The following is a 23750-nucleotide window of genomic DNA, read 5'->3' as shown; positions in this document are numbered from 1 at the left end:
GAGAGCCTCCGAGATATTGAGAGTAATCAGTACTAGTTGGAATTAGATACATCCAGTGAAAAAGTCCAGCTCGCTCTGACGCAGTAAACAACCCCAGTTATTTATCATCACTCGGCATCTGGGTCATGTATAATTACTCTGCTGCAAAATAACGTTGTTCTTTACACCAATTCTTCATTTAGAAATTTTTTCTCTTGAAACACTTTTCCTACTTAACATTCCTTAACTTTAAAGAGAGCGAAGACCTAAACTTTTATGTAGATGAATAAAATTACCATTGCCGTAAAATGTATGTGTTACACTCAAACACCGAATTCGGACAATGTCCGAAATTTTTACTCACTCCGCGATGTGGACAACGTGAATTACCCACGTCGCGTATTGAGCATTTTTTTCGGACATTGGCCGAAGCGAAATACCCAGAACGCGTTGTGGGTAAGCGAAAGTACTCAAGAGACGAAATAAACACGTTCATCGGAGATTGAGCAAAACCATAATACCCATAACCCGGACGTGGGTAATCTAATTTGCCCACGTCGGGTTGTGGGTATTTGTAATTTGCGCAAACGCCGAAAAGCCTCCAAACACAACCATTACCATACCCTACACTAATTCCATTATAACAAGTAAAATAAAATCAAATTTTCCTTGAAATTCCATTTATTTCAATCAAAACAAAACTAAACAGTAAAATACAAGTATCTTATTATTGAAAATAGAAAAAAAAAGTTATTTTTCACACATGTACCACTTTCAATGTTTATTAAAGTTCTTTTCAGAAAGTATTCACTTTACTTGTTAGCACAAGAAGTGCTACCGTGACATTTAGAATTGCATTTTAAATTTGATTTTACACATTTGCAAGATCTGCCCGAACACTTCTTCTTGCATCCACATCTGATGAAACCTTGTTTGGACCCGGATGACTTCATTGCTTCTTTACGGACATTGAGCTGTTCATCAGGTACATCGATGTTATTAATAAATTTATTAGGAGCTACCTGGAACTGGTTTCTGGAAAAACTGTTTGTCAAGAACTCCATGCTTTGTACCAAGGGTATAGGAATCATCGTTCTTATTTATTACAACAGCCATTACATTTCTTGGAGCTAGTCGGCCCCGGTCGACATCAGGAATGTTTACCAAAACGTTATCGCCGACTGAGGACTGGAGTTTAATTTTCTTTCAGTACGCTTTAACATTTTGGCTGCCTGACTTTCAATGCAGTTACACAGTTTTCTCGTATTGTGTCTATGGCAGATTTTCTTGAGCAAAGAGTGCACAAAGGTAAGCCTAGGTCTTCGTTATTTAAAACTTCATAATGTATGTGCTGACCACCATTCAAAACAGCTGTTTTGCTTTGTCACAATCTATTGCTTTGTCACAATCTATTGCTTTGTCACAATCTATATTACAGAGTGTTAAGTTATCGCTGGACATAGTTTCTTTTTCTACGTGTTCATTGTTTTCTACAGTCCTTGTCAAAATCTCCGAAGCATCTTCATCCACGTCTTCGTTGTCTTCTTCATTAAAACTTTTTTCAAGCTTAGAGAAACTCTCCTTCGAGTTCTTCCTCAGTAGTTATTTTTTTTACGACGTCGGCTGTCAAAGGGAATCTAATAATCCATTTTTTCTGTGGTGAACCAAACATTGCCTCATAAGGGGTTCTCTTGATCCCACTGTGGTAACTGTTGTTCTTAGTATTCTGAATGATCCTGAGACCATTTGCCCATCCTGAGGTGTTGTTATCAGTCAATCCAAGCCACAAGACTATCTCGAACGTCTTGATTGGCCCGTTCGACAGACCCTTGACTCTGCTAGTGTCTTGGTTTTCCATGTACTAGTTTTATGGCACTCCATTTACTGGCTAGGTTCTCGATAACCTGAAAACCGTACCATTACCATTACAAAAATACTAAATTCTAGGGTGGAATCTTTTCACTACAGTAATTTGTTTTTTACCACTTACCCGGTTACAAAATTCCCGTCCATTATCACTGTGAAGTATGTATGGAGCCCCAAATAAGCAAAATATATCCAAAAGGATGTCGGATACTTCATCAGCAGTTTTAGTTTTTCAAGGGACGTAAGAACAACAAACTTGGTGAGATGATCTTGATAATTAAGGATAAACTTGTATTCGCCGTCAGGCTCTGATTGCATATCAATTAGATCCACCTAAAATACAATAAAAAATACATAAATCGACTCAACATAAATGTTATGTCAACTATACCATATACCTCATTATAAACAACTGCCAGTGCGTAATACGCTTAGGTATTTCGTCAGCAAAGGAGAAACTGTCTTATTTAGAGAAATGCTATGATATCTTACCTGGCAGCGTGAATTTAATGCTGTCATAATGATGGGTTTAACAACCAGCCCTTTACTTTTTTGACTTTTTCTTAAGTGCGCAAGGTTCGCAAAGATCCAAATATATTTTAATTACCTCCCTGGTAATGTTACAAAATTTCTTTTTTAGCTCGGCTTCCATAGCTTTTTCTTTTTTATGACCAACTCGTAAGTGAGCTGAATGAATTGTGTCATACTTTGATCAATGCGACAGAAATATTTTATATCTGTCATTTCTTCAGTTGTTTTTTCAATCAACATTTCTTTATCGCCAATGTTTATGACATCAAACCGATTGATTCGGCGATAATCTTTAGACATCAAGGACTGACCATTTTTCCTCTTCTGTTTTGCCTCCTTTACTTCGCTGATAATTTCTTCATAGCGTGGCTCCTCGATAATAAAATTTCGACTTGTGAGACCATTCTTCTTGCGACATCAGATCTTCCAATTTACTGTGAAATGATTCCTTCATTTCAAACAAAATCACAAAACACAACAGCACTTTAAAATAAGTCAACACACGCCACTTACGCACAGAACAAAGAAAAACTGCTTGTGTTATAACGACATGCACTAATGTCAATGAAAATAGACAGTAGGCCTATTTGTTGCTAAACAGTGACGATAGTGGGGGGGGGGGGGCGCATGTCTCGACCTGCACGTCTGGACTGTGGGAAAACGGATTTCGGCGTTTGCGCAAATTACAAATACCCACAACCCGACGTGGGCAAATTAGATTACCCACGTCGGGTTATGGGTATTATGGTTTTGCTCAATCTCCGATGAACGTGTTTATTTCGTCTCTTGAGTACTTTCGCTTACCCACAACGCGTTCTGGGTATTTCGCTTCGGCCAATGTCCGAAAAAAAAATGCCTCAATCCGCGACGTGGGTAATTCACGTTGTCCACATCGCGGAGTGAGTAAAAATTTCGGACATTGTCCGAATTCGGTGTTTGAGTGTAACATATGCGTGTCTGTGCGTGTGAGTCTGGAGGGATGTGTGTGTGTGAGTGGGTGGATGGGTGTGCCAGGGTATGGTTATGACATAGCGTCTTTAGCTTAATGTCAGACAATTTCTCTTCTATTGCTGGTGTAAATACTGTCGTAAAAATGTATTTTTGAGTGCATTCCATCAAATCCTGTGATCTAAATTTTTACTTACGTATTTAGAGAATGATAATAAGGATTGTGCTTTACTATAAAATACAAATAACAACGTCTGATAGTAAACCTTCAACTCAGTAGTCCTAACATTTGTAGTGCTACAAAATTTTCTTTCGCACTAGTGTCATGGTATTAAGTTCATCTGGGAATTGAGGACTGCAATTTTATTTTACTAAAAAGGATGTATCGCCTAAAGTCTACGTGAATATACCTTCTTGCATGAGAAGTATGAAGTGGTCTGAAAAGACTATTTACTTGCTAATAAATTTGATTCATAAATATGAAAGAACGTCCACTGTTGATATGATGACATTAATACATGTAATTATTATTACATTCAACCCATTTTCGTGAAATATTTATTATATAAATGAATACTAATTTCCAGCGTAATATTGATATTTGTATTATGCTGAAATGAAAAGGATATAGAAATACTTGTGTTTGTGTAAGAAAATTCATTATTATCTGAATCCCTACATAATAAAAATGAAATCAAAACGTAATAGACATGTAAATAAATATAAATCTTTTAATAATTTAACTGGTACAGTTATGCATCAATAGATATTATAATTAATAGTAATACATTTTATATTAATGCATATAATTACAATAAATATAAATTAGGCATGGTTTTCAGCACCATACTACATCCCATGTTCTACAGCGCAATAACTCAATCAAGTTGGGTTTCAAGAAAATCCCATAATTCATCTTATAACAACTACATGGATTATTGTTTATTACATCTCATTTTATATTATATAATCATATTTTTAAGATGTAGTAGGTTATGTAATATTGCTTATGTATTTTAAAAGAATCAGCCTACAGGTTGAGTCAATTCAGTTAAAATCACCCTTCTAAATATAGGATATTTAATTTAGTTCCTGAATAACAAGAAAAAGTAACAAATATTTAAAAAAACTAATTGTTCAAATACGTAGAAGTACGTGGAATAGGTTAACATCTTATACCACAAATAAAACATCACTATAAACCTTAGCTTTTGTTCAATATGCAAATTCCATCATTAAGTAATGAATTACAAAGAACCGGGAATATCTTTTATTTGATGATATAAGGAAGGATATAAGAGAATACCAAACAAAATTTAACTTCATTCAATGATTTATTTTAACTAATAAAGTTTTTGGTTACTTCGAGGTTAAAATATTGAGTTCATAAAGCTAAATAGTCATGCAAAATGTTTAAAATTGATCCGATACAAGTTTACATAGTATTTATTTACGTACAATCTTCGACGATTCATGACTAACGTATAAGGATATTTTTTTAAACCATATAGATTAAATGGCTATCGAATGTTTTAAAACTTCTCGTTGAAGGAAAATAGTATAATTTTTTTAGAATCCGCTATATTGTGTAACATAGACATGTTATTTTACCTGTTCGCAATAAAGCAAAATAAAATATTTACCGAATTCTACAAGAACTACATGTACGTAAAATCCCATCTCGTTGGAAGAGATAACCAGTAATTGTGTTCTACATATAGGTATAACGTTAACTATTAATCTATTTCAACACAGTTAATTACAGTGGTTATTTGAATAACGATGGTTTAGTGTCTAGGGGTCTATGGAGAAATGAATGCAGTAACTGGTATCAGAGTGATTGAAATACGGTACACAAATGTATACATTTTATAAATATAGTTTTATGTAACAGAACTGTGTTCCACAATTTATTTGAATTAAATTAAATATATATTACTGAACACAAGTTATTTGAGAAATAAAAACTAAAATTAAAGCATCTAAACCTCACATTCACTATCGCTTTAAATATCAGTATACTCGCACTAGACGTGTCATATGGCTTGTTATAACGTCTTTCTTTGTTTAGTATCATTTAGAGGTACTAGGTAAATTAAACCTGTCGAACATAATTATTTATAAATATGCCAAATCTATCTAGCATGAAATACCGCAGAATAAACAAATATTACGCTACATTGGTTACACTCAAAGTTCAAAAACAGAGAAAACTAAATCAGCAAACATATACATTTCGCATTTTTGTACTTGAAGTAAGGAATGAGGGTAGAGTTTTGTATTCATGTAGTGTAAATAAAAAGTACCTAGGTTTAATAATATTAAGATAATATGTTAATCAATTTATTACTTAGTACTATTTAAAGTTGAATAAAGGGAATTCATGAGCGAGTACATGAATCAGATGTGTTTAATTGGGTTTTAAATAATGTAGATTGTATTTCTCTGTGATATTGTTAAATAAACATACGAAATTGACATATCCCTGCACACTAGAATACTTTACTAATAAAGACTGCCAAGTACACAGTCCTTTAGCACTTAGAAAATTTCAACAAATATAATAATTAGTGTAATAAAATTAACATTGTTTCTCTTGTTAATCGTGTTCATTTCACACGGTGTTCGATCAATTATAACTCCGAAGTTTTGTTGATTCTTGTATCTCAGATAAGAGACTCAAGATCCAGCATAGGAGTAAAGCTTGGGCACCATCAAATTCTGATACGTTTATGAGGAGACATTGGTTCTTGGGCACTGTTAATATGTATCGTATATATTTTAATGAAACTAATTTTATATTTATATCTTCGTGAATTATCAGAAAAACATTCGTCTACCTCATCACATTTGCAAACATTAAAATATACGGTCGAAAATTTAAATTAATCGGTACACCTTTTAAATAAGCTTACAGGAAAAATGTTATGCAAAAATAGCGTGGACTTAACAAACATACTACTTTTTTCTATCCCACCCATTATAATTGTTGTAATATTAAGAACGAAACATTTAAAATGTAACTTTTATGTTTGGGTATAAGTACGTCTTAAATATTTAACATAGTAAACATGTCTTAAACATTTAAAATAAAAAGTAATATTAATTATCTATTAACCAAACGCTATTAATTTAGCAATCAGAGAGAGTGGACCAATCTTAATGTTCTGTTAACTTAAGACGTTCTAGGCTTATTTACGTTATAACATAGTATATATTGTTAAAATTAATATTCAGGTGACGGATGTCACTACATTATAAAACGATAACATCAATTTACTCACGAAGAAAATTAAATCTCTTAATCAAAATAAATGCGTGACTTTGGAACCATTTAATTATTTTATGTAACACAAAGACATATTTTTCAAGGAATAACCGAGAGAAATGCGTAGGTTATCAACCGTATATACGTTGCTGTATTAACTACCTTATGTTTTACTAGTGATGATCAGAAACCTATTGCTATCATTATTACTAATAGCAATTTACAAATATCGCGTGTTTTACTAGGCTAGGAACGATAAACGGACAACTATGCCAAGTGTCCATGGCTCAAGTGGTTTTTCATAAGTGCACAGTAATAGTGCATTAACTATTTATAATCCACCCTTATTCTCTCTAATGCAAATGGCATACATACATTTTATGTTCATATAATACATGATTATTTAATTACTTCTGTTCTGTTTATGATAAAAAATATCCGATTTGGAGTGTTTAATATTTTCAGTTCCACGTGATTTCAATGAAAAGTGAAGAGAGTCAAATAATCTGAAGCCGTATTGATGTGATGAGAGTTGAACGAATGTGATGTTATATCTGTGGATGTTGTTTATATCTAACAGGTTATGCTGATTTAATTCGATAACGAATAAGATACAGCAGATCAGATATTTCATAGGGTATATTAGGGAGTATAAAATATAAATTTTAGTGTATTGAAGTAAATTAATAATATAATAGATTAAGTGAAAATAACAGCCCTGTTCTCTAAGGAGAAAAGGAAACCTGTATGTGTATATTTAATATTCCAAACAGAGGCACGATAAATTTAAAGTGACAGTGAGAACCGAAGTAAATGAAGAACATAGATCCTTGTTTTAAACGTGAAAAACTGTATTGTTATAAATAACAATACTAATTTTCCTAAACATTTTCAATGCGGACTATAACAAGTTTTCGATCTAACTCAAAGCAATTATTAAATAGGACTAGATAAGACAACTCAATTCCAGATTTCGTTGACCAAGAAACTCAAGTAAAACTCGACAGACGAGCTTAAAGGAATCTCAAGACAATTGCTTCAATTGTATTTATTTGAAGGAGATTCCTAGGCATCTACTTAAGAGCCAACTTTGATCCGTTGACGTTTGATCTGTGATGGACATATCATGTGCAGATAGCATATATTTTCCTTCTTGATCATTCCATCTCCAAATAAAAATTATTTAAAATGTGTATATTATTTAATGTAATTTGCGAAAATAATTTCGTGGGCCTTGGTTTCTTGGTTGGGGTAAAGGAGTATTAGCTGTTTAGAGCCAAGGTCCAAGTTGCATTATATCACCACGACTAATATTTAGTGACTTAGATATATAAATATATAGAGAGATAAACATATACATAGATAGATAAATATATCTCAGCCATTCTATTTGGGGACATAAAAGTGAGAGTATGCAAAGTGTTAAAATAGTGTGAGCAACTTTTTTCACAGGTCATATTTTTTAGCTTACAAACAACCATTAGACATGCAAATAAAGTTTGAATTAGCATTACCAAACAAAATAACGGTTGACGCTTTGGCTGAAAATAACACCTTTCAGCATCTATGTCTTGATGATTGATATATACAGTAAAAATCATAAGACTGTAACTGATTCTTTTGTAACGCTTTCGGTAAACTCTTATTTCCTTTCCCACAAAAACTAGAAAAGCAATTAACCGATTTCATTCTTAGGGAAAACCTATCTATCTAGTTACTTACTCAGTTTTGTACTATACTAGTATAATGCTCAATAGATCTCAGTTCCCGAATGTGCATAAATATGAGAACCTCCCTTTCACGTCTAAACCTAAACGATTCACTTACTGGACAATGACATACGACGAGCCGAATTTGAGTGAGAAATCAATATTCTAAGGCCTTAACAGAAAGACAAAAAACACTTAGGAATGATGAGATCTCCTTTTAACCATGCTGAATAAGAGAGTATATGACATAGTCACAGATGAAAAGGAATTAAAAACTTGCTAAAAGGGTTATAACAAAAATTAGAATTTCTAAAAGCTTTCATATCATTAAGAGATCGTATAAACATAAGAACCAACAAGTGGATCTCACACTTTAACTATCCTAGAAAGTCTATATTTTCTGTTGAATGATCGAGATCGAGCATAATATTAAACAAAAATAGAGGGTCAACCCTAGTACATGTAAACCGAGCTAAAGCACTTACCAGCTAAAGAAAGTTGAAGATCGATTTACATATCTACTGAAACCACCTTAGAAAACTTCAGCCCATCTACGATAGGAATGTCTCATGCACAGCTTTGATTTATATGTTAAAGATGGTTTTTGACTGAGTAATATTAAGGTATCACGCAAGAAAATGTGTTGATGAAAATTATACAAGAGGTTAATTTTTTGTACATCACAAGATCCAAGCTCCTCCTCCCTTTCTAGAAAACACTTTTTATGTCAGAGATTATAAGCTTGTACTCTATTGAAACGCCAGGATTCCACAAGAGGTGCTTTCTGTAGACCACACTGTCTGGTCTTATACGAAAAGGATTAGTTTAACGAGTACAATATACTAGCGCAAGGTTTATATTTGCCTGATTCATCTTGAATTATCCTACAGTAATATTTATGGCTTATTTCAAAGCAATACGGTATTCTTAGTTGAGTAGTCAGTTAATCCAATGTAATACCATTTGCATAAATATATTGATGGATGGTATGTCACTGTTCAAAAAATAAATGAATAAAAATAAAAAACCCAAAAAAAAACCAAATTACAGCACGATGGCCATGGAATATGATTTCTGTAAAAGTAAACTAAAAATTTATTCTAGGATATAAAGCGATACTAGGAGTAAAAGAAACTTATAGAATGTTCAAGTTACTTCAGGGACCCTAACCAGTAATAAAAGGGAAAGGGAGAAGGAGGTTTAATTAAACAAAGATATTTATAGTAATAATTATATACGTGCAATAATTTTCCCTAGATCTTAGCTTCCCACCTAACATTTATAGATACTTATAAGGGTTACTTAGGCACTAAGAGTTGCTTCTTAAATTGATAAGAGGCTTTTTACAGAACGTGAGAGAATTTTAAGGCGAAGTGATTTCCTCTTCGGTAGAAGTCGGTGACTTATTCTTCAGGTATATTTCAATTTCCATAATTTTGTTCCTCCAGCTTTTCTTTTCTTCTGAGCTTTTCAATTCATCTGTTCGTCTTAATAATCTTAACCCCTTGGTGTTTCTCCATTACACTCAATACACACTTCTTTTGTCATTAGTTTGTCTTTCTTAAATAATGTTCCGTTTGTAAATATTTTGTTTCTAGCCAGCATAAATTAATTTTCAATTATTAATTTTCACACAATTCACGTAATGTGTCCATATAAAGCGTATCCAATCACCCGAAAAACGGTACAGAGGGAGGTTTAAGATACTTCTGCCAAGTGGCTGTCACATTGAGGGTATCTCCCATGGAGGGGGAGAGAGAAAGAGAGAGAGAAAGAGAGAGAGAGAGAGAGAGAGAGAGAGAGAGAGAGAGAGGGGGGGGAGAGGGAGAGAGAGAGAGAGAGGGGAGAGAGAGAGAGAGAGAGAGAGAGAGAGAGAGAGAGAGAGAGAGAGATATGATCGTAAAAGTTGTAGTACCTATATTGAATAAGGGAAAGTGAGTGGGTTGGTTTCTCATTTTCCCCAAACTCAATATCAAAATATATTACAAGTTATTTTCACATGTTTTACAGTTTAAAGAGGTTTATAACGCCAATAATATTACAATATTTAGTTACACACCAAATTCAAAAAGTACTTTAAGAAATTCGTGTTAGACAATTTCTGTTATATTTCTTATTTACACAATACTTCAGAATATTTTTTTATTTTTATCAAATACCATGGTTTTCTTTCGCCCAGTTTTGTATGTCAGATTTAAGAAAATCTTTCTCTGGACTACTGGTCTTACTGGTGTCTGTTTGTACTAATATTAATAAATATATCCTTGGTCGCTTAAGAATCGTTTGAATCAACATATACTCATAAATAAACATTTATAATACTCATTGAAAGGACAAACAACATGCTTTCAAGTTTAAACCAACACGTCCTTAGAGATTCCACAAAGTACTATTGTGAAAAATAACAGAATTTTAGAAGATAGAACTTGTAAGCTAGTTGAAAATAATACTTTTTATCATTTCGAGTTGATTTGATTTATTATTCACAATAAGCTGACCCTTGAACAATATACATTATGATTTGCCCGATACAAGTCATGCCTATTAATCCACTGTTCTAGGTGCTTTGTACTGACAAGCGCTTTTTAATTGTGCTAATAATCTAGTAAAATTGTTTTATTATTTTTATTCTAAGTTGTAACACACCTCCACCCTGAAACGAATAAGAATGTAATTAAAACTTGTTCTACATATGCAGAAACTAATAACTTTCGACATTTTAAGTTAGTAAAAACTCCTTCACAATTTGTTATTTCTCTTGAGGTTCTGAAAAAAGCAATTATGAATGAAGACAAATACCGATGACTAACAAAATGTATAGGTGTTACTTTTGTACATATTTATTTATTATAATATACAAAATTTTCATTAGTGCATTTTTATTTCATGTACGGAAAACGCTATAATGCAAATCATACAGCTATGGCTGAACAATTGTAAACAAATGGAAAGAGGAAATGTTTGAAATGACTGTGATGTGATGGGTCTGGTCCCAGAGGTGCTGAGCTATTTCAATCAACGTTGATGGATCCTCTTCTTCGTGTTTAAGATGTATGCACTTTTAATAATACCGGGAAATTTCATGATGCCTCTTCAATTTAAAATCAAAATTACAGTTTTTTATACAAATATTATAGTTTAAATTCTGACGATAACTACCTATTGTGAATATATATAAAAAAATCAATAATCTTTGTTTTATTCTCGTGACTTTCTGTACTGTAGTAGTTTTTTTGAAAAGGTATTTTACTACCATGTATTTGATATTAGATTAATTTTCCAGTTTGCGAGAGCAAATATAATTTTTTATATTTATTATTTCAAATTTACCACCTTTCCGTTTATTATAAGTCGTTGGGACAAATGAGGTAATTTTCGCCCCAAGTCAAGAACCTACTATAATTCTGATCACTAAAATTCATGATTACACACACACACACACACACACACACACACACACACACACACACACACACACACACACACTCTACCTAGAAAAATTGAGAAAGAGAAGCTATAGGTCATTTCCTAAAACCTTTTTTATTTCGTACCATTTTCATTGATGTACATAGAAAAAGGGTGACTAAGGATATAATAAACAGAGAGGATGATTGCACTCACAACAGTATTAACAATAGTTTCATTCAACCGATTCCCACATCTGGGAGAGGAGAACGGACTACGTAGCCCAACTTGTTGACATATGTTGGATATTAATTTACTTCATCATTTGCATTGAAAATAACTTCCAGCAACTTCGGTGAGCCTTAATCGTGGTTCTCCTAACAATACGATACATTTAAAAAAACAAATAAAAAGCTCAAAACCATCTTGTAAAAAATCAGCTCTAGTAATGGGTGCCAAAATCAGCATAAAAATAATGATATCGACATTATATATATATATATATATATATATATATATATATATATATATATATATATAATCGGTTTCACAGCGTATGTGGTCGCCTTCCGATTCCCAACTTCCACTCTATACTATCATTCCAATCACCAGGTCCCAAGTTCCGTTCCGACATTGCCTTCGATATCCCCTGCTTCCATGTTTCTCTAGGGCGCCCCCTCCATTCGGTTTACGTGGCCGAACCATACTAACTGTTTCTGTCTAATTGCTTCAACAATAGTTTCTTCTCGTTTCATCGTTCTTCTTATCTCCTCATTTCGCACTCTGTCTAATTTAGATTTCCGCGCAGCCCTTCTCAGGAAATCCATTTCGGTGGACAATAGTTTATTTTCCATTTTTCTGGAGATTTGCCATGTTTCACTACCGTAGGTCAAAGTGCTTTTGACAATCGTGTCGTAAATATGCATTTTCGTTCTGTTTCTTACATCTTTCTGCCATAGGATGGAGTTAAGTGTTCCCGTAATTCTTTGTGCTCCGACTATCCTGTCATTGATAATTTTTTCACACTTGCCATCTTGAGTGATTCTCGTGCCCAAGTATATGTACTCTTCACACCCACTAATTTTTTCTCCAGAGTTCAGTTGTAGGTCTTGTATTTGTCCTCCTATACATAAGTATTTGGTTTTCTTTATATTTACTGCTAGTCCCAACTTTTTATGTTCCTCCAGCAACTTCCTCGTCATATACTCTAAATCTTCAGTGTCTTGAGCGAGTACCACCTGGTCGTCGGCATAATGCAGTGTATATAGCGTTCGATCATCCACGGAAATTCCCATTCCACTGCATTTCCGTCTCCATTGTGCTAATGCAGCATCGACGTATATGTTGAACAGTATTGGTGACATGCAGCAACCTTGTCGGAGTCCTTTGCTGACTGTAAAAGTGGAAGTTAGACTATTACCGATTTTCACTTGTGCAGTATTGTTAGTGTACATTTCTTTGACGGTTTTATAATCGGTATACCGATCTGTGATTCGTCTAGTACCTTAAAAAGGGTTTTGATTGGCACATTGTCATACGCTTTTGTTAAGTCTACGAATAGTAGATCAGTACTGCTTCCCGTGGCTAATCTTTTTTCGTCTATTTGCATCAGGCAGAAAATATTATCGACCGTGGATCTGCCTGCTCGAGAACCGGCTTGCTCTTCTAGTTGATACGGAGAGTAATCATGGGTTATCAGCGATGTTATTATTCGCCCATACAATCTGCATAGTGTGCTGTTAACAGAGAGTACCCTGTAATTTTTCGCAGTAATTTTTTGGCCCTTTTTTATGTAGTGGTATTATCCAGCTATGCTTCCATTCCTTTGGTGTGTTGTATTCGTCCAGGCACTTTTTAAAGAGTATTGTAATCATGATTTGTAGTTCTCTGGGTCCGTATTTGATTAATTCGGCCGGAATATTGCCAGGACCAGCTGCTTTTCTATTTTTTAGCTGTTTAATCGCCTTCGTAACTGTTGTTACATCAAGTGCTACTTGTTCTCCCAATATTGTATAAATATCTTCCTTCTCTGGTTGGCTTATGAATTCTGCTCGATTTTCACTTAGCATCTCTTGGAAGTATTGTTTCCATTCCTCGTTCTTTATTAGATTGAGTGTTAAGTTGGAGTTTGTCTGTTTCTTCATATTCTTTAGGAGCCTCCAAGATTCTGTCGATTTTCTTCCTCCTAGGTAGGTATCCAATTCTTTACATCTCCTTTCCCATTGATTATTTTTTTTCTGTTTTATTAATCTTTTAAACTTTGCTCTGGCGTGTTTTTAGGCGACTAAACTTTCTGGTTGTTTGCTCTGGAGCCATCTTTGGTGCATTTTTTTTGTTTGTCATGTTTTAGTTGTTCTAGTTCGTCGTTCCACCATCGGTTGTGTCTTCTCCTTTCCATTCTTAACTCTCCCAGTGCTTCAAGTGCGGCCTGATGAATGGCATTATTTATATTGGTGTGTAGGTCTTCTATTGACATCCCCTCTGCTGATATTTCTCTAAGTTGTTGTCTTAGTCGGCATCTGTATACATTTTGTACACTTTCTTCATTTAAGCGTTCCAAGCTATACCTTTTATCTCCCAGAAAATTTGTTTTGCTTGTCCATTCCTTTGAACCTGTGCTGATGAAAGGACACGCAATTTTTGCTCTTACTAGGTAATGGTCGCTTCCGCAATCGGGGCCCCTGTGTACTTTCACATCTAACACCTTAAAGCAGGATCGTTGTTTTATGACAAGGTAATCTATTATTGTCTGGAGTTTTCGCATGTCTTGATGCCAAGTGAATTTGTGTTTGTTCTTGTGTTCGAAATATCCATTCATGATTTTCAATTCATGCTGTTCACATACATTGATTAAGTGCTCGCCGTTATTGTACACAACATCTTCTCCATGACTTCCCACTATATGATGTTTGTTTCTTCTTCCAAACCTGGCATTCAGGTTTCCTATTAGGATTACTTCTCCTGTGCTATTAGCTTGCTCAAATACGTCATTTAGAGTTTCCTCGTAATCGTCTTTTACACCTTCACTCTCATCATTTGTGGGAGCGTATATTCCAATTACTGTCATTTTGTGCCCTAGATACATCATACTAGGGCATATATCATACATCATATCGACATTAAATAGTGTAAGTTATAGACAGGATCAGGGGTAATATTTACTATCAGTAACTGGCCAACTTTTTATCATGCACTCTGCTCAACCCAGCCACCTTTTTGTCAGTGATACATAGGGCATCTTCTCTGATACGCACCATATCGGGTTTACAGCGACCTATTTAGTATTAAAGAACTGCTCACGTTCGATAGTACAACCATAATCATATCGACCGCAGTCACCGTAGCTCAATGAGCATCATGACGTTTGATACGAGTACATTGATTCGGTGGTAACACTATATATCAAGTGAGTAGCATTATCCGGCGCTTTAAATTCAGCTCAGCATTGGACATTCTAACGTTGCCTTCCTCTTGGGATACAGTCATTTCTTAGGAAGAAGATGAATGGAACGTGGTAGAACTTAACATAATTCAGACCCTAAATTATAATGGTAGCAGATTTTTCCACGCGGAAGAGGAATTGAGAATCAGCGTCTCTCGCTTCCAATCCGTTCTTCAAACGGTAAGTCCTATAAAGCCCCACTTTACCGCAAGTAGAGTATGAATAACAATCACCACCGCCACGAGCAACAGCACCCTGTGGCCAGACAAATGTAAAAATTGTTTTATAACAAATTGGAACGGAACAATCGGCTATAATGGCGCACATTCTTATAACCTACCATGCATCAAACCAAGGATGGTTTAAGCCAGTGAATTGATGCTTAGTCCACCATCACGAGTACGAGCATCTCAACGTCGAGAAAATCTCTTCTGGTCCATTTGGAATCGAATTCTGCTACAACAGTTGGGTATAATGACATATAACCATTTATATATAAAGAATTGAACCGGGACATAGAAGGCTAGATAATGGACGCCTATTTTATACCATCGTCCACGTCAGTCTGAAAAAAGAGCGTTAAAGCGTTAAAGCATTTCATACTGTTGCCATCCACAAAACCAAAGTATTTTCAGTGATTTGCCAGTATAAAAGTGTTTTAATGGGGTGTTAAAATTAGTAAATGTTTCAAGAACTGAAGCGGTTTTACAGTATCCTTCAAACAAAAAATGTCATGTGTCTACAATGCCATCTGTATCTGAGTAATAAACGTACTTTCTGTTCATGTTATGCTAGCTGTAACTACATTTATCTTTTTAACTTGTGGTAAGATCTGCACGATAACGTTCAACTTAGTAGTTTCTCTCGATATAATGGGAACTGTTTCTCGATATGGATATGTTTTTTGCTTAAACTTATCCAAAAGCATAGCCAACTAACTATAACTTTTATCATCAACACAGTCGAACTTCAGTCACAGATGTTTTCACTTACTCTAGAAACCGTGGCAGCATTCCTATAATTGCTCCAAAACGTTTGCACCAGGTAAATAGTTCACGCTGTTAAATGCTTTAGTAGCAACTTACGAAGTTTATGTAATTTTATTCGAAATTTCAACAAAACTGTGACGTTCTCAGACCACTGAGTCTATCACTTTCAACTTCCAGAGCCACTGAGTTATTATCTTACGGAATTCCTATTGGACAAGGACGGAAAACTTATTATGCAATAGGAACAGTCATGGTAATCGCAATCAGCAAAGTCTTAAAGATTGAGACTGAGTTTAAATTAATTAAGTTCAGTGCAAAAATTTAGTTCAAATTAAAAGCCAATAGTATATGTTGTAAATGGGTTTCATTTCCAAAGGGTAACGTCACTAAGCAGAGACGTGTAGACATTGGCTTCCCAAACCTCCTCACATGTCACAGAATTCCAAAGGAAGAACAATTACACCTCTAAAGCAAAGGTAAACTGAAAGGTACGATGGCTTCTCAAAAGATAGACACAGATCCTCCGCCATCATAGTTACTATTGTATAATCCCAGTATAATACCAAAAATACGCTGCATCGTGTCGTTCAAAGCCCCTCCGCCACACCGCTATCAAGTGTATCGGATTGTGCTGACACAATCTGATTGATAAGGCTGAGTGAGAGTCATGGATGACATCTGATAGTATCAGCAACCATTTGGTAGCAGAGTCAGAATGTCTACACTCAATTGACTCAATTGAACATGTTAGATATGGTATGTGTGTGCGGTATTTCTGAGAAATGACAGCATTCTGTGATGATCTACAAAGCCATTGATGGGAAATGAGAAATGTCTAAAATTTCATAAGAGACCTCAGGCCACTGCCCATCCAGGCATGACTTGGTTTAATGTTTCAATAAGTGCTTAAAACTAACTAAAATCAATAATACAATCCTCATCGCATCAATAGCTACGATCTAAATAAGATTTAGATTAAGATATTTAGTACTATACTATGCAATGACCTACTTTCTTCAGCAAACTCTTAGAAATTCCTTGAGAGTAAACACAAGGAAGTCAGGATCCTCGTGGGAGTAGATCTCTGCATTCAATTCAACTGGTTATTGTAGCATTTTTACATAGGTAAATCAAAATTTAATTAGTAAATTATTGCGATAGGAGATATAAGTTTATTAAAAACCATTTTTTATTTTTCCTTATAAACACATTAGATTAGTATTTAAATTGTAAAAATAAATTCAGATAAAATAATAAAAAAATAATATAAAGATATTTTGTGGGTTTTGCGGATCTATCTACAGTTAACTTTTACCAATGAACATTCTGGGTGATCTCAGTAGTAAATAAGTTTCTGCTATTTAACATTTTCTATAACAGGACATGAAAAGAAATATGTAAGCAGTTTTTGGGTGAAGCAGTTGGTGGAAGGCTCTCAATCTCCGTTAAAGGTCTCAATTATATCCAACGCTCTCTCATAAAGTGTTAGGGGCCAATATAGCTAAATTTGTTATGTATGACGCAATTCCCTTTCCAAATTATAAAATATTAAGGTCAGAAGTCTTGAGCCTACTTGTAGTGTTAGCGTGATTACAGAGCAAATATCCCGTCGGAATATATTCCATATATGGTTTGTTAATGATTTCTGTTACTTTAAAATACTCATACTTGTCAAGTCAACAACAATTCTCAAGTTTCAACAGTGGAAACTTTTTTGACTAATAATACGAGTAAAATATTTTTGAATAAATGTTCAATCAAACCAGTTCAACTATATTAAGTTTTCCATTACAATTAATAACATAAAATTTTGAATGACCTCCGCAAAAACATCAAGATAGACTAATAAAATACTGAAATAGGTATCTATTCCTCAAAATATCCATTTTATTTAAATAACTAAACTGGATACACCTATATAATCTTGTCTCGATATAACGCTTTCCACTGATAAAACCTAGATTCACACTTTATTTGTTTGTAATGAATATGTATTAGTAAATTAGGTATATATTATTAATTAGAGAATCCAGACGCCCTGGGCCACTGATCGTAGCAGTATAACAAGTGAAGATAGAAACCCCGTTTCAAATGTAAACCCTCTCTCCTCCTATATTGGTGCCCAATAATTCGTTACAATTATTTCTAACCCTCCAAAACATCTTGTAAGATATGTTTTTGAGGGGTTTGTTTTTGGGAAATTTTTAAGTGTAAAGGTGGGGCGTGTGGTAACTCAGTTTAGCCTCTTGATACAGATAGTCAAAATATATTCTGAATATTTCTTGCTGTAAATGAACAGAAACCGAATTCTTTGGCGACAGAATGTGAGGTGAGGGACTCATTTCTATATTCACTTGTTATAACGCTACAATCAGTGGCCCAGGTGGTCTGGTTCACTGTGTGTAATAATTCTACAAAACAACGTCATTTTACTTTCATAAGCAAAGTGTATTTCTTTCAGAAATTATCTATAACCTAATAGCTAGATGTTGATTTTGTTGAACTTCAGAAAAATGCAATTCCTAATAATAAAACATTAATCAACACATTTCGCTTGTATTAAAAAATAATGAATAAAAAAATTAAATTACAACATGATGCTATGCTGTAATTTCATGAGAAGTCAATTGATGTGAGTGGTAAATGATGTTATCCAACTGAGAAAATTGGCAAAGCGATATGTTTTCAATTTGAGATTAAACTAAAAGTAATGAAATTGTCAACTGAAGACTTCATCCTCTTTCATTACCAATATGTAAAGCAATTCAGGTAAATATTATTGACAGATCGTCTCAAACGATAATTGATCACAATGAGAGTGTATGTTATCTTCCCTCACTATTGGTGTAAGAAAGCAAAGACAGATATATAGTAGTCGTAAATTATGTTTGTTAGAAGGTAGTCCATTCTTTTGGGCTAAATACTTTACTTTCATAGATTCATCATAGGAATAAAGTTCCATTTTGTAAGTAAAAACTAAGTGAGCGTTGTAAATATGCTGATTGCAAACACATGAGTGCTAATAAATGTATGTAAGTCGTAAATTTGAGGAAGGACATTAGCTCTTTAAGTAAAATAATTTGTCACAGCCAGGTCCTAAATGACTCTGACAGAAATACTAGCATAATTGATCGCATTTTAAGAGATAAAAAATACAAAGGTGTTATAGATATTTACAAGGATTTATTGATAGTTTACGAAATGTACGCTATTATCATTTCTCCATTCAACGATATAAAATGATAATTGAATTTAGCTCGGTATCCACAGTTTTATAGTTCAAGGCAGAATTTACTTATATCACTGTTACAGTAACAAGAACATTAAACATTTATGTACGATATTTTGGACCAAAAACTAAAGTAATCTTTAAATATATTCAAATGGTACACTGGAGTCAATTTGAAAGGAATTAAATTTCTTTTCAGAATTAGTCGAAAATATTAAAAAAGTTATAAATTGTAAGAATCTCTTATCAATTTAGTCAAAGTTTAAACATGCATTTGTGAAAATTATATATTAAATTAATTTCCGAAGAAGAGGGACCTTCTCGGCTTAGTAAGTTGCAGCTAATTACAAAACGTGTAGATTGAAGGTTAATTCATTAAATATAAATGACATTGCAAATTTCACAAATACAAAATACACTGTTTTGGATATGTGCTGGAGCAAAGTAACCAGAGACTCACACAATCCTCACACCTTTGTTATCACAGGACAAAAAGGAGATCATTTACAAAAAAAGAACATTAACTTAGAATTGATTAGACGATAAACGGCAGATTTACGAGAAGAAAACATTTTACTAAACATTGTGTTATATGCATAATAAATATGGAATTAGCGTCTGAACTGGCTGAATTTAAGCATGTAAGTTTGAACAGTCCGTTAGGTATTCTGGTAAGATTATGTGTTTTCTTGATTTTTACTATTGAATACTTTATCAGGGTAGTATATTTTTATTGAAAACAATATATGCTGATTTTCGCAGCGATTGTGGATAGCCGAATCTACTTAAGGTTCTGGAAATGGCAGACAATAAATAACTTGATGCTCCATACAAATTTAGCATGTGCAAAATATGGTGGAAAAAGTTATTATAAGAATAATATAACATTAACAATAATCACACATGAAATAACTTAAGAGGATAGAATATTGAATTTAAACGATCTGTTTTAAACTATTTTCTAGTTTTGGTTACCATAGTGTAAGCTTGATGATGTAGCTATTATTGATTATTGTTTGATTTAGTAAAAGTTGGTATCGATTAAGTTAAAAAAGGGTTGCTATATTTTACCAAGATTAAATGCATATGGAATGGACAATATGTTGACTTTTTCATCTGTTTAGAACAAGTCAGTGCTTTTAGAATTACTAAAGTATACATATTACTGATATTAGAAATACAAACAGTTCTACAGGAGGATTTACTTACTTGTCTGTATATTTTAGTTTGGTAGCTTATTTCGATAATACACGAGGTTACTCACAAGTTTACTATAGGAGAAGTCATGTCATACCAAAACAACCAACAAGGCTGAATTAGAGAGGGGCTATGCTCAGATTTTGATGAGTTAAAGACATGTTCAATCAATCCTTCGGAATTCCTGAACACAGCTGGTTCAACGATCCCTTGTGTCCTTTTATTATGAAGTAGATTTGTACTCTAAATAAAAAGATTCATTGTACTTTTGTTAATTCTTAAGTAATAAATGCAGCTGGTATAACTTTTTTAATGGTGATCAAATTATAAAGACTTTTTATGTTTAATACTTAATTAGCTATTAATAGTATAAGTTTATAAAAATTATCCATATAATTTACAGCATTGTTTAATAGTGCTTTCAGGATGCTATAGTATTAATTAGCTTTATATGCCATTTTATATATCTTAATTATCGCTACTATAGGTAAGATTAGTATAATACAAGTGTAACGGTTTCCGCATTAAAAGCTTCAAAATGATTGAAATACTTTGAAGGAAATCGTTGTTACACGACAATGAAATAGCTATTAACGGTTTATTATGTCTTCATAGGAAATGAACATTTAACATATAAAACATTCAGTCTTTCTTTTCAGTTTGAGGTACAACGACCATGTAAGGTGATACATGTAATTATATTTAGCCGAGAAACATAAAATAGAATAATCCAGCTTAGGTATAATCCAAAATTAATAACGTATCTGAAATTAATTACACATTATTATTGCTGTAATGCCCATAAGCCATGTTATTAACGTCAAAATGTGTCGTAACATTATACAATATTATACATTATACGCATTTATAAAATTTTTAAATTGGAAATGATGATTTGTGATAGTTTAATCTTATTATTGTTATTAATGTACTTCAGATAAACCTAGGAAATATATATATATATATATATATACTATAAATATTTACATGCATATACTAGCAGACACACGCGGCTCGCGTGCAATTTCGTAGCCATGACAGCATTGCACTTGTATGAGCACTGCTGGTTCAAGTGAATTATCCGACGTCAATGTTGAGTTTGCATTGTTGCCATGATCAAGAAGATATGCCAAAAAGTTTATATTTAGGCCAATTGTAAATTACTTTGGTCTTAGATATTTTCGTGTCGTTGTTTAGATTGCCATTTATCCCTGATCAAGAATATATATTCATAAACTCATACTTCCCTTCACAATGCATCTACTTTCGGGCATTGTAATTAAATTCAAGTTTAATATATTTCAAGTGCCACTATGAAATGTGTTTATTGCAATGTTGAATAGTAACTTTGTCTTTGACATCTACATTACTCTATTGACCAGGCACAGCATACTTAATATGTACTATGCCGTACAGTAAAAATGAAATAACAAGTTGCATACACACACGCACACCCGCGGAGAGAGAGAGAGAGAGAGAGAGAGAGAGAGAGAGAGAGAGAGAGATTTATATGATCGTAAAAGCTGTATTACCTATCATTCAATAAGGGAAAGTGAGTGGGTTAGTTTCTCGTTTTCCCCAAACTCAATATAAAAATATATTACATGATATTCTCACATGGCTTAAGGTTTAAAGAGGTTTAGAACGCCAATATTATTAAAATAATACTGTTTAGTATTTAGTTACACACCAAATTCAAAAAGAACTTTAAGGAATTCTTGTCGGACAATTTCTGTTATTTTTCTTATTCACACGATACTTCAGAGTATTTTTTTTATTTAAGATTTTTATATTATAGTCTTATCTTTTATAATATATCATCCATCTACTGGATGACTCTCAAAAGCTTCGCGTTTAAAGCGTGGGATAACGATTCTATGGCTGGAGCTTTAAGGCAATATTGGGTATACAATAGTTAAGCTGGTGACTCTCTTTTGCCAGATTCACGGTAATAATGGAAATATGTTGGATGCCTCGAAAAGGCAGCCTCAAATTTGTGTCATTACTGTGGATATTAGCGCACCTCAACGTTTCTGTCATGTCACTGTTTTCGTATGTTTACTCTCTCGTGCCCGTTTATACTTATATTTATATTGTGAGCTTTTTTAACATTTTTGATTGATGATATATCTTTAATTCGAGTATGAATTATCTCAAGTTATTTCCAAACATGTTTTAGCTTTTTGAACCCGATACCTCAGAAAGAATTGTAAATATGCAGAACTAAGTACAATAATAATAATTTACTGCTGTGATAATAATAAATAACATTTATATCTAAACCAAAAAACACTTTTTGTTTCCATAACACTGTTATATTTATAGTTTTTTATTACCTTTTTAGATACTGGTAACAGCTCTTGTTACTAAACGTATAATTCTGAATATAATGGTTCTAATGTACTGCTTTCTTGACTGGAAAACATCAGCACCTCTGTATTAGACGTTATTGTCGCGCTAGTAATTAAAATAGTAAATAAAATAAAATAACATTAGTTAGAATAAACATGTCAAGTCTGTCAAACTGCATATCTGCCTGAAGTCTGCAGAAATAAAATTCCGATAACGTCAAGCCATTCCTGTGTCATGGGCCAGTCAAGCCACTTCAATGTCTACTGGGTACAGTGTGCACTTCATTTTACTCACTTTAGTAACAATGTACTGGTTCAAAACAATAAGCTGATGCCTTTAATTTGCGGATCGTTATTTGCTGGTGCACTATTTTGCAGTTCCATATAACACGTACGTTGGATTCGAATCATATGAAAACTTTTCCACGTTTTATCAATAATTTTTAGTTAGGTTTTGTTTTATATTCATGATAAGGTCTTTCATAATAATATGTAGTAAAATTTAGAGCAGTTATGAATGGTTCATATGGCGAAACAATTTGTATTAGTAATCTTTACAAAAATAGTAAGTTTAACTTCATGATACAGCAGTTAATTCAGAATCTAGATTTTTTATCTAAAAATATTCTAAAATAAATATTTTCATCTTTACTGACGCCTTTTCAAAGCCACTGGATGAAATTGACAAGTAAATGCATGTAAGTTACGGGTTGGTGACATAAATATTATGAATGCTACTGATGTCTTATTATCTAAACTTATTTCTGAGAAAAGCTTAAGGTACAAAGAACGCGAGAATACCTTTCATATCCATGTTTTAGAAATGAGGTTCTTTT

At 33.4% G+C, this 23750-nt stretch overlaps 2 protein-coding genes across 2 annotated transcripts in view; both read right to left on the bottom strand.

Annotated features, from left to right (window-relative positions):
* Positions 1-23750, bottom strand: part of LOC124369480 (Down syndrome cell adhesion molecule-like protein Dscam2) — a 222320-nt gene that overhangs the window by 93241 nt on the left and 105329 nt on the right. The window lies entirely within an intron of this gene.
* Positions 13991-14773, bottom strand: LOC124369479. Its single transcript, XM_046827491.1, has one exon. It carries the CDS (start codon positions 14771-14773, stop codon positions 13991-13993), a length of 783 nt encoding a protein of 260 aa, XP_046683447.1.

Source organism: Homalodisca vitripennis, chromosome X, assembly GCF_021130785.1.
Source record: "Homalodisca vitripennis isolate AUS2020 chromosome X, UT_GWSS_2.1, whole genome shotgun sequence".
In the NCBI taxonomy this organism is placed as follows: Eukaryota; Metazoa; Arthropoda; class Insecta; order Hemiptera; family Cicadellidae; genus Homalodisca; species Homalodisca vitripennis.
The sequence above is the reverse complement of the archived record's forward strand: the minus strand, read 5'-3'. Positions and strand labels throughout refer to the sequence as shown.